Raw genomic sequence first — 13,179 nt, 5'->3', positions numbered from 1 at the left:
CTGAAGAGACAGGGATTGACCACACTGGCTGATCTGGTTAACACCAGGGACTGGTTTACATCAGCTTTCAGCAAGTCCAGGGCTTGCTGGTTTTGCAGGACCACCTGGGGTTTGGGATTGGCACATTTGCAGGGCCACCGTTGATTCCTGGATGGTATCTGTCAGATGAGTAAATCTGCTGGGATAGATTTAGATTAGAGACAGAAAGTATTAGCTTGGTCACTGCCTGTAGTCTGCACTGAAATCATCGTACAAAAGTAGTTAACAAGTGTCAGCAATCAGCTGGAATAGACTTATGCCTTTGAGCTGCAACAAAATGAAGCCTGAGAAGTTATCATTGTAATAGAAGCATAAATGTTCCTTTGTAATAGGACAGAAATTTCATGGCAGAAAAGAGAATAAAAGTCAAGAAGAGCTTGAGAAGGCAAAAGATGGTTCTGGCGTAAAAGCAAGCATGCGCTTTCCTCTGTCCAGAGGTGTGGACAGATACAGATTGGCTAGAGACTGTTTTTCAGCACAACGAGGAAGCACTTTAAAGTCTATATTTAGAAAACCACCAAAAAATTTGCAATTTTGAGCCTGTGACAATAATAGTAGCCATTGCTTTACCAAGGCTAGATTAATAGCTTATCAGAACTCCATTTATTAATGTTAAGCCTTGAATTTTTGATATCTTGGCATCATATGTCTCATCTTTAACTCTCATTTTTCACATACCTTAAATCACTCCCTCAGATCTTCACAACTTGTATTTACACATCTTAAATCACCTCCTTAGACTTTTGCAACATATATAACCTAACTTTCTATTTCTCTTTCATCTGGAAACATCCATTGATTTACCATGATGGTTGATTACTGAGAGAAGCCGTTGAAAACCAATTTTTTTTTAAATAGAGGAATAGTAAAAAGTGAGGTTTTGGTCAGTGATAGCCACATGATAGTGTGAGGTTGTTGTTGGCTTTTATAGAAACTTGTCTGCGAGATTGTCTTCTCTGACAGGAAGCCTACTGTCTGTAGGGGGAAAAAAGTGAAGTCTGATTGTATGTTTACTATCTTGGCAGCAGTCAGGCCAGCAAGATAAACTTGTCTGTGAGTTTACACATCTCAGCAAGGGACCTAGTAGCTCTAGGAAAAGCAAGGTCTGGGTCTCACCTATGAAACCAATTCAAGCTGACAGGCAATTGTATCTCAGCCTCAGGGCCATTTTATTTAAGAGATTCGACTTAGGCAATTTAAACTTAAAAAAAAAAGCTTATAAATTTGTATAATCAGCAAGCAATGTGTTCATCTTTTGCACCCAAAGATACTATGAAGGCAGACTGTTTGGAACATGACAGCAGACCTCCTAGCCTTCACAGAAATCTAAAAAGACTAAAATTGAGTAGGAGATATAAACCAAGTGGCCCCAATGTCAGTTAAAAAGACAGAGGCTTACCTGCTATCTGGCCAGCCAGCCTGGAATCATCCATGGTGATCTCAATGGCTTTGTTGGAGACAGAGGCCATTGTGGTGAGCTACCACACAGCATAGCAGGACTCAGAAGATCAAAGAGATTTTTCTGTGGAGGAGCAATTTGGGAGACTGGCCTAGGCAGTTCAGCAAGGCAGAGTGGGAAAGTAAATGCAACAGTATCCACAGTTTGAGCAAGGCCCTGGTGACAGGCAAGGCATGAGGCGATTCTTTGTTCTGTGGTCAGTGTTAGGATGCTTACAGCACTGTGAAAATTGTGGTACTCTGGAGACGGAAGATGAAAATGTTACAAGGTTTCTACTTTGAGAGGTTGAGCCTTCACACTCACTACCCAGAAGGTTAGCTGTTTCTATAGAAAAAGCCAGGTGCTTGCCAGGCACACAGTGAGGCTCTTGCCTTCACAGTACTGGGGCTGGCTGGTGGGGCAAGGATGGGACTAACACTTGCTACCATAGACCTAAGGTCTCTGTTTCCTTTATTTCCTCTTCAGAGCATCGTGTGTACTGGCAGGCGTCAGTGGCACCCAGAACCCTCCCTGATCCACTGCATCCCGTCATGTGAGGTACGTGGGCTTGATTCCCTCTGGTCATGTAAAGAGCCTTGAATAATATGAGTCCCTCCAATTCAAGGCCCTAATTCTTCTGATCCCTCTTTCCTTCATTTAGCTTCTTAACTGTAATTACCCCAAAATTTACAGGACTTCTGAATTCAGTTTTATTTTAGTAAAAATCTTCAGTCACTTAAAAGGTAAGCCAGAATTATTTATGGCTTCAGGATTCTGTAACTATGCCTTGGCTGGAAGTAATTAAATGAGAATTTTACTATAGACGATTTTGTTCAGCCAGCAAAGTGCCTAAAACCAACTTTGGCATGAGTGTGAGTGTATGTGTGTGTGTGTGTGTGTGTGTGTGTGTGTGTGTGTGTGTGTGTGCGTACACACATGCACGTGTGCTTATGCAGACAGGGTATTACACTGCAGCCACTATAGCCTAGGTGAGCCCTTGTGATAATCCTTCTGCCTCAACCTCCTGATATAGTATCCCTCCAGGGATATAGTAGGTAGGCGCCTTGGCTTAATTGAAATTCATATGTATAATGCCATACATATATATACTTCAAATTAAAATAAATCTAAAAGGTCTCTATATGAAGCTGTTTTTTCACAAAATGAGAATATCTGGATGTTCTGGCCATGATTGGTTGGACTTGAATAACAGGTATAATCCCCGAGCAGACATTCTCTGGTCATCGTGCTGCTCACGTGACTCTGTGGCCACTGCTCTGTGGTTTTCCCTCCTTTGTATCCACTGAGAAGTCATTCAGATTTCTATGCAAACTTATAAGTAGATCTATATTACACTATTGAGTGGCCTGACCTAAACCCTTACTATGTAAAGAAAAAATTCTGTCTTCCTCCCTCCACAGTGGCTTCCTCTGTCATTTCTGGTACAGTGACTTCTTTAACCTAAAAAAAAAAGAGAGTCTAAAATGAGTCAGAGCATCGCCTAGAGAGAATGACACTGAGAAGGGCGATGCACACATGGCTTATTTATGTAAGCCCTCCAATCCTGGGACCAGCCAGGAGCAAATGCAAATAGTCTAGTTCAGGCACTGCCCTGTCCCCGCATGGCTCATGGGATGGTCCTGGCTGAGATGGAGAAAGAGTGAAGAAAAGACAGACAGACAGACAGACAGACAGACAGACAGACAGACACATGGATGCACAGAAAAATTGGAATCAGATGGGCTAGGATCTCTTATGGAGAACTGCAACATCTAGAGAAGCTCTGTGTGTTTTTCATATAGAGTTCAGCAGAGAGGTAGGGCTATTGCGGCTGAGCAAGGAGGCTGGGTTTATGCTACATGGCTGGATCAAGGGGGCAGGTTTAGCTAATCTCAGTGGCAAACAGTCTCTGTAGGCTAGCAGTCAGCAGGTCAAGGATATCAGGGAGGAGACAGCTAGGGTTCCCATTTTCTTTACACAGTCAACACTCATACTTGGTCCTCCCGGAAGGCTTTGCCACCCTCTCAGTGCCCATACCCATGTCAACAGCACACATATGCTCAGGACTTCACTCACTTAGGGCTTTCTCCACTCCCCATAAGTCACTGCAGACTTATTCATCCAAGCCTCTCTTTGGAAGTCAATAAGGCACTTTGCAGCACTGCCCAGATATTTTTGGCTCCTTGGAGTGTGCTAAAGAGAGCGCCTTTAACTGCCATTGGTTTCCAACAGTCCCTTCAAACACAGCCAACCTGCATGCAGGCATGCATGTTAATCCTCTGTCTTGTATCTCAGAGCCTCTTGATCTAGTTCTGGGAAATTGGGATCCACATGAGACCAGAGAAAGGCAAAGGGTGGGGTTTAAGAGAAAAGAGAAAATGTGGTGGGGAAAAGACACCCATAAAACAGCATTCTGAGGATCCACGAGGGCTAATGCTAGTGTGCAGTGTGCTGTATTATGGTGCAAGGCCAACAGAACAGCTCATCTTCTGCCATCATTAGAAAAACAGATGGTGGTGGGGTGGGGTGGGGAAGCAAGGGGAGGCAGTGAATCATCCACTGGGCAGGGGGTGATGGGGAGAGAGGAGGCCAGGGAAAGAGGGAGATAAACAGACAGAGGGCTGAGGGATCTGGACGGGGATCAAACAGATCCTGAGAGCTCCCTTCTGCTGTTTCTATGCATCATCGCATGGATGAGTGTGGATGTCAGGGCTGGGGGCTGGCTTCAGTGCTTTCTAGAAGGTTGCACTACAGCGCTTTCCATGCCTGTCCTTTCCCCTGACCTGGACCTCAGCATAGCCTCTGGGATGCACTGTTATCCAGAGTCTCCTAGGTAGCTACATTCTCTCTGAGGACGTGATGAGAAGCAAAACTCTCTTCTCTCTTGCTGCTTCCCCTCACCCACTGCTGTCATGGGCCACAGACCCTCTGACATGCCAGTGTTTCTGTGTGGCCCTTGACTAGTGTCATCACCTGGAGGCTCTGCAGAATGCATCTTTTTAAGTCCACTGTACACCCAGTGCTTCAGAAACTGCACAGGGGCAGTGATCTGTATCTTAACCAACAGGGGATTCTAGAGACCACTGTGTAAGCCTAAGAAGTACCATCCCAATTCCCGGAAGGAGATGAGAAGGTTAATAGTCTGGCCTTCCCCAAGATGAAGCTTTCTTTGCCCAGAGATAATTCCACTTTCCTCCCTCCCTCCCTCCACCCTCCGTGTGTGTGTGTGTGTGTGTGTGTGTGTGTGTGTGTGTGTGTGTGTGTTATATTGTACTCATGTGCATCAGGGTACACATGCAGATGTGTAGGACAGAGATTAATATTGAATGTCCTCCTCAATAACTTTCCATCTTTCATTTGGAGACAGAATCAGTACACCTCATGTTAATTGATTAGACTGTCTGGCTAACCATCTTCTGGTGTCCTCCTCACTCGCTCTGCCTCCTAGGTGCTGGGATTACAGGTGCATGCTGCCACACATGGCTCTTTTGGATGCTAGAGATCTGAGCTCATGTGCTTATGTGTACACAGTGATTCACTGATGAAGCCATCTCAGCCTCAGAAGTAGTTCTACACAACATTATTTATACTTGGATTATCCTATACTACTACAAATAATCTTTGCTGTTCCTTCTAGGTTCTCTGGCTTAAGGGAGGCTTGAACAGCTGGCTATTTGCTTCTGATCTTTCAACAAAGGCAAGGGAGAAGAAAGTACATTTATAGGGAGGGGTGAAAGTAGAGAATGGTAGAGTGATCCATCCCCTTAGGAAGGGAAAGTGAAAGGCACAGATGAGGATGGAGAATGGCCCTGGAGACACACGGAGTGAGAGATGCAGAGAGGGAGATGGGAACAAGGGGAAAAAGAGATGGTGAAACTGGCAAGTTCCTGTCGCAACTTGGCCCATTTTTAATGCTTTACTGGAAGAAGCTAAACATTGTTAGTATCAAAGGCAGATGGAGGGTAAACAGTCCCAGAGGGAAGAAACTGAGGGCCTGCTAGGTGAGAAATTTTTGCAAAGTACGCTGTATAATCTGTACTGAAATTAAATACTCTGTGACCCCGTAATCTAGACAGGACTCTGTTCTCCAACCCAGTACTGAGTATTAGTCTGAAATGTCTCCTGAAGCGAAGCTGCCTTGTATACATGTGCGCCATGCATTATTGCTCCTAATGACCTCATCCCATAGCCTCCCTGCCTCAAGCCTGAGGAGTATGGCAACAATGTAACTTATCCGCGTTTGAGTATGGCAACAATGTAACTTATCGACATCTCATTCACATCCTCTCCCCTGGACCACAACACTCCTGCCATCCATTCTCTACCATCCGGTGCTCTCATATAAGGGGCACCCTTCAGAAATTTCTCTAAACCAACCAGCCAACTATGAAGCAAAAACTGTCAAAGTGACTCCATCTTCTTATGACTTGTATTCCTGCTGTCTTCCTTAGAACACACGGGCACTGCAGAAGATCTGTAGTCCACGTTTTCTCATTTTCAAATTCTACTTTTTCTAGTTACTTCTTGCATTTGGCCTTCTTGACTTCATTTTTGCTGCTGCTGCTGTTGCTGCTGCTGCTGCTGTTTTAGTCCAAGCGGTGTGCCCCAGCATCACCACAGCTAATTGCACTGAAAGAGGAGGCCTACGCTGTGCAGTAGGCAGGATGTACAGTCCTGCCTCATCGGCTGAGCAACAGGCAGGATGTATGGCCATGCCTCATCTTCAGACACTTCCTAGGCAGTGGGCTCATGTAGGAGTTTGTTTTGAAAGCATGTTTAGGTTTACACAGGGTGACTGCTTTAAAACGGACACTCAGGGTTCCGTTTCTCTTTATCTTATGTCATACTTGGCATGAAATCCAAGAGTTTGCTTTTGACAAAGTACCCCCAGATAATTTTCCTTCAGGTGGTCTTCAGCTACATGTAGGAAGCACGGGGTAAGGCTAGTTCATTTATGGGCAGGTGATTGTAGACCTCCTATTTAGCACATGTCTCAGGGTAAAAAGATGTCCCAGGAGTTCCAAAGCAAATGAAGAAATCACTCAAAAAAAATTTTTTTTTCTGGCAGAAAATGTTGACTACAATGCTTATAAGCCAGCAAGGGCTGGATTGCTTTAAAATAATAGTTGTCTTAAAACAAAAACAAAAACACCCCAAAACTTTGGTTCGTTCATGTTGGGGTAGAAGGCAGGATGCCTCTATTTTTAAAACAACCACTCAAGCAAGTGCAAGCAAAAGCAGAAAATGTGAGGCTCTTCTTATTTTATCATTTTTCTCACTATTGATCTGATTCTATTTTCTCTTTAGGTATAGCCCTCAGAATGATTGGAAAATACAGGACATGTCAAGGGTAACAAAAATAGCACAAAATCTAGGTAGTCAGACCTTTAAGGGAAAATCCAAACATCTGGGTTATCTTTAAGCTTAAGGTAAGAAGGAAAACAATTAATGTAATAAATAATTTAATTCATTAAAGATTTTATATATAGAAAGTTAATAGTCACTCCCCGTGACAGCCCAACAGACCAGAAATAATAAACATAAATTCTAAGTGAGCTATTTAAAGCAAATCTGTCCAAGAATAACCTGGAAGTATTAACCTTTATACAAGGTTATAAAGAGAAGTGTTTAAAAGGCATGTTAGTCTTTCCAGAGTTTTAAAGGCCCATATTTCTCTCTTTCTGACAGGGTGAAATATTTTCTCCTGTCTCAAACAGCAAAGATGTCATGATATTCCATTTCTCTGTAAACCTAGCACTCTGTGTCTGAATGTAAATATATTTGTGATTTTAAAAAGTAAAGTAGCTGGTGAGATGCTTTTATCTGTCACTACCCTAAATGTACTCTCTATAGGAATTTATATAAGAGGGAATTGGGAGTGGAAAAACAAGACCCTGGGGACAAATGTAGCCTCACCACAGTGGCTGCATGACTAAAACACAGGTGGGCAGTGAGGCTGCTTTTACACCTTCAATAGCGAAGACCAAGTATGTGTCCATCACTAATTCATTCCATCTGCCACTCCGTTCCTTGGATTCCTTCTCCTCTGTTGTCTTGGACTTTGCTCTTCTTCTCCTTTATTATTTATATTCCAGATGGTCCTCCTGTTAACCGTGCTTGTTATTCTGTACTTCTTGATCAGTCGCAGGCGCTGCCTAGTGCTTTAACTCCAAGGGACGCATGGGCCAATATGTAGTTCATGAGGTAGAAAATAGTGGCATTAAAAATTGAATTTTTATTCACTATTTTTCTCCTTGCTAAGGAATGAAGCATAAAAGTATATCATGCTACTGTGAAGGGGTAGAAAGTAGCTGAAATCTGACTAGCAAGCACAAGTTAGAGGGCTGTGTTTTACTTGAGAGAACAAAATGCCTTCGTACAGACACAAAAAAGAGACCCTCAGAGGAGGGAGAGACAGGTTAGCCTGTCTGAGAGGAGTCATGCCAGCTCCTTTGCTAGAAATGTTGCATGCCTAGTTAGACTGCTCTTTTCCTGTTTTCTAGGATCTGATGAGGCGTGTGCATGTGTACATACACATGTGTATATGTGTGCATGTGAGTGTGTGTGTGTGTTTCAGTTCTTCCTGTTTGATCATGTGAGGCTCCACTGCGGGTAGCTAAAGCCTCACTCTCAGTGGAGCTGTAAATATAAAGATAGTTTGTTTAAAAGGTGTGAGTGCCCAGGGCTGCAGTGATGCCCACATTCCTTAAAGCAGCAGAAAACAACAAAACAAGAAGAGGATTTCCTCTCTTGTTCAATGTCTCTCAGCATGTGGGTCATGACCCCTCCAAGGGTTGCACATAATATTTTTACATTACAATTCATATAGTAGCAAAATTACAGTCATGAAGTAGCAATGAAAATAATTGTACGGTTGGGGTCAACACAACATGAGGAATTTCATTAAAGGGTTGCAGCATTATGAAGGTTGAGACCCACTGATCTAGAGGAAGGACTCCAAGATGCACCGGGGATGAGTTGGCAGCAGCTTCAGCTAAGAGCTTGTAGCATCTCAGAGACTGGGACCAAGGTCCAGCAGTCCCTTTTATCAAACAGCCTAGGGGGCTTGCACACTCAGATTTAAGATCCTCTGTTATAGTGTGAAAAAAAGACAGTAGAACTGTGGTAGTTTGGGGGATGGATATATCAGTGCTAGGCACCCCTCTATTGTCCACTGTCTCTCTTGTTTCTATTCCCCTTGGTTTTGTAGAGAAATCTGTTCCTGCCCCTCCTCCAGCCTTCTTATCTGTAAGATTTATCCCTGTTACCATCCTTCAGTAATCTGCTTTTCATCACCAGTAGCAGAAATTACTCTTCACAAATGCCAAAGGCTTGATAGTATTAAGACAGCCTGTTAGAGACTTAGAAAGGGTGCATGGAATTGCTCCTGATCTTTCGTAGAGTACTTTCGTTGGCATCTCTCTTAATGACCTCCTCATTCAAAAGAGAAAAATAAATTGCATTTATGATGGAAGATAGGGTGTATTATTCCAACTTTAGGACAGCTACACTGCATGATAACTCAGTCAACGGCTCTTATTTCCTCTTTATTTATATGTAGTTATTTAAGTAATAGCCAATAATTAAAATTCTCTTTGCCATATTTCAGCTGTTCAAAATCAAATATACTAATCATCCCTCTTTCTCTGTAGAGACATCCTCTGGGCTTAGTTTGAATTGTTGTTAAGTCTGTTAGGATCTACAGGAGGAAAGGAATTATAAAATGATCATGTGGGTTGGGAAAGCAGTGTCCTATAAACCAGTGACAGTCACTACTTTCTGATTGGAATACTGTACGTCCTTGTAGCTCTAAATCTAAAGATGTGTTAGACGTGTTAAAAATCCAGAGAGGAATTGGAAATTAGCTTAAGCTGGAGCTGTCTTCCAGGGCTCACTAGCTGCCAAATTCCAATCCCCTCAAGAGATTTGTTTGTGAGTTTCTTCGCCAGTTTTGTGCAGTATCTGCACCAGCCTGAAAATCCAGGCACGTCTTTGGGCTTGTCCAGAGCCCCATTCGGTTCAGGGCTCGACTTCAGAGTCCCCAGCTGGAATCTCCAAAAATCAGGCTCCAAATGTTAATTAGGACTAGGTCTTCACTTTGAAAGCTAAAACCATTGTTGTTTTCCTTTCTGCTTTTTAAAAGAGTAAAACATTAAAGGCACAACCTTGCAAATTGTAAAATCTCATTTAGATTAACAACATGCACGAGAGTTTATGCTTGTCCAAAGCTCTCTCAGAGCCACGCTCTGTCAGCGTGATGGGCTTCCTAGCAGGCTGTGTTTTCCTCCTTTTGTCCGTGGGCCTCGTGGGTGGGCCACTTTCTCACTCACTTCATTCTTTTTACAACATGAAATTTTCTTCTTTCTGTCATTCACAACACCCTTGGTCTAATGTACTTTGCTTTTTGTTCATTGCCCTTCAGTTTCTAAGCCAAGGTTATAAGTTGCCACAGCGGTTCTCAACCTGTTGGTTGCATGTCCGCTATCCTGCGTATCAGACATTTACATTATGACTCATAAAAGTAGCAAAATTAGAGTTATGAAGTATGGGTGAAAATAGTTTCATGTTCGGGGGTCACATCAAAATAAGGAGCTATACTAAAGGGCACAGTATTAGGAGGGTTGAAAGCCCCTGAATTAGCAAAAGATTGAGAGTCCTCATCTACCAAATACTCACCCACAGAAATGCCAACTTCTTTTCTACCATCTGCCACAGCTTTCTGCTGCTTCTGAGTGATTACCCTATGTTGTAAGCAGTAAGCACCATTGTATCTCTAAATATCTCTATCCTATCTTGTTTTCACTGGGTCTTTGCTAGGTGAAGATTTGTGCTTAAGAATGTCGGTTCAATGCATTCTTGCCAAGACACAAACACATTCATTGAAACTATTCATGAATCCTATAGGTACTGATCATTTTAATATTTACTATCGCCATAATTGGCCATAACTCTTTTTTTCCCCAAAAAATCCATGAAAGTGAATTTCTAGCTCATCCTAATAAAATAGATATCTTTATATTGAATCATATTATTAAATGTTTTTTATAATGAATAAGCCCTACTGGGAATCCTGTTTAATTTCTTATACTTTATTTTAAATGTATTAACCATATAAGCTTATTTTATATAATTTATATATTTATATAAATTTATATTTATACTTTATAATTTTATATATTTATAAATTTATAAAAATATATTTTAAGTGTATAAGTTTCATATAAGCATCCATGTGTTTATATATCTTCTCTTTGGACTAATCCAGCAGTGAAGACAAAAACCAACCAACCAAACAAATAAAAAAGGATGCCACTCTTAAGCTGATTATATATATTTACAAATTGCACTAAATAACATTTGTAGTAAGAAGAATACATATTTCAGATCCTAACTAATGGATTTTACTCTTAGTCCCAACCATATCAGATACACTTATTTCTCATGTTTTGACTCTTTTACAAAATATTTCTCTAGAAGAAATGCGTGGACTAAGTTTGAAAGCCTGATAGTACTCCCAGGCTACTTTGGAAGATTACCAATGCCCGGTCCTCTGACCCCTGACCTCTACATCTCTCTTTGAAGCTACCCTATCATGTGTTTGTGGGGTTTTTTTTTCCCTCCTGTTTCTCATTAATTTCTTTTGCACACCCTTGAAGTTTATTTCTTCTACTGCTGATCTACTACTGACGATCTTCTTCAGATCTTGATGACCTGACAGAGCACAGTGCAGAATTCCTATTAAAAGGTGAAAGTGAGCTCTGATATCACCACATGTACATGTGATCCTGCACATGGATGCTCCTGCTTTCACAGGCCATAAGCATGCATGTACATGTTGCTACCTTCGCTGGCACTGAACTTTCTGGGGCTGGTAGCATTGTGAATATTTAGCTTTCTGCTTTCTTGAACCTGTTGTGCCAGCTATTTGTTTTCCAGTTTGGGAAATGTTTGCTTCGCAATCACTTTTCAATGTCTTTGTAGTTCTCTTTTTCCTTGAGATGTGCTTTGATATTTATTATTGTTATTGTTGTTGGTGGTGTTGTTGTTGTTATCATCATCATCATCATCATCATCATCATCATCATCATCATCATACCACCACCATCATCATCTATCATTTGAGTGGGTTTCTGGAAGGAGCAATTTTAAAGACAAGGTCAGTTCTCACCTCTTCAGCTTTAAGCCTTGATGTAGCAGATGCTTAGTGACCACTAAGCTGCGCCTCTTTCCTTAGGAAGAATTGATACTCATAGGCATGAAGAAGAGGAAGCTAGCAGAAATGGTGCCAATTATTTGACATGTTTCTTCCTCTTTACTTCTAAATCTTTATTTCTGCCCAGACCAAGCAGAACTCTGCTCAAGTTGAGTAACTCCAGAATAAACATTAAGCGAGGAACACTAATGACTCAAGTGAGAGGCACTGTCCACGTAGGAAATTAGACCCCAAAACATACAAATGAATGAGTCCAGACCCTACCTGCTCAGGAATCACTGCTCATTCTGTTGTGGAAGTATGGCAGAGGTCTCCAGAGTGGAGAAGTGACAGAATTTGTGAATCAAACCAGAAGCAGGTTCTTGGCAAAGGGGTCTTAGCAATTGCCACGTGCAAGGGGCCCTGGAGGATGTGGTAGTTTCTCCGGTTGGAAACAAAGCACAAAGACCACAGGCAGCAAAAAAGCGAGTGGGAAGCACTGAGGTCTGAAAATGCATGAGATATTAATAGATGCACTAGAATGTTTACATATGGAGGCCCAGGCACAAACAGAGAGGCAGGGGCCAGGGTTAGGAAGGGCCTTGAGATAGAAACTTCATTCTGAAAACTTAATAGAGCCTCACATACCTCCTCACCAAGAAATGACAAATCAGATGTTATCCAGTGTTAGATACAAAGCTCATAGGGAAAAAAAATTCAAAGGTAACGTATGTAATGCTTAGGAGCCTATTTCAAGAGATAGATGATGAGATTGGACATCAGAAACACAGACAGAAAGAAATAACATAACTCCCCGGTAAATGAAGGGGCCTAATGCTGTTCACCTCTGTAAAGAAAAAGAGTCACACTTATAAAAGAGATTGGCTTGAGTTCACAATGAGTTCAGCAAAATTTGAAATAAAAAACCTTAAGCCTAAGAACACAGTGACTTATGCTGAGAGAATCAGAAAGTGAGGATGGTAATTGACAGCAGACAGCGGATGAGCTCATGCAGGAAATGTGAGTGGAGTGAGCAGAAGGAACAAGGCGAGGGAGGAAAAAAGCAACAGGAAGCAAGAATGCAGGAAGTAAAACAAATCACAGAGATAGAGTGTCTTTAGAGAGGGTGTCTTAATTTGAAAAAAAAAAGATAAAGAAGAAAGGTTTGTGGGGTCATACGGTCATATGTGGGCTAGTGTTAAATGCAGCAGAATGGAAAAACGGGTTGAGTGCTAACAAGAGAGCCATAGGTTTATGCATTACCTGAATCTCAGAGAATCTGGTAACAGCAGCGATCAGGGGAAGCAATAGATTGGCAAATAACAAAGATATTAGAGCAAATAAAAAAAAAATCACTTCCCAAAACACCAGTGTTGGTGAGCTGAGTGAAAATGGTGTCTATGAGAAGACTTTTGATAGGAGGAACTAAGGATATTATTGGCTTTAATGATGATACGGTTCAGAACATAAGGGCCCACAGTAAAGAGTAGCTTTAGTAGAAGGAACTATA

The 13,179-nt window shown here is 41.8% G+C and overlaps 1 protein-coding gene across 1 annotated transcript in view; it reads left to right on the top strand.

Moving 5' to 3' along the window:
• Window positions 1-6,790, top strand: part of Pappa2 (pappalysin 2) — a 198,475-nt gene extending 191,685 nt beyond the window's left edge. The window contains exons 20-22 of the mRNA XM_051148331.1: window positions 1,964-2,035; window positions 5,995-6,132; window positions 6,785-6,790. Coding sequence (XP_051004288.1) covers window positions 1,964-2,035; window positions 5,995-6,132; window positions 6,785-6,790 — 216 coding nt within the window. The remainder of the gene's footprint in view (window positions 1-1,963; window positions 2,036-5,994; window positions 6,133-6,784) is intronic.
• The last annotated feature ends 6,389 nt before the right edge of the window (window positions 6,791-13,179 follow it).

This window comes from Acomys russatus, chromosome 6, assembly GCF_903995435.1.
Source record: "Acomys russatus chromosome 6, mAcoRus1.1, whole genome shotgun sequence".
In the NCBI taxonomy this organism is placed as follows: domain Eukaryota; kingdom Metazoa; phylum Chordata; class Mammalia; order Rodentia; family Muridae; genus Acomys; species Acomys russatus.
The sequence above is the reverse complement of the archived record's forward strand: the minus strand, read 5'-3'. Positions and strand labels throughout refer to the sequence as shown.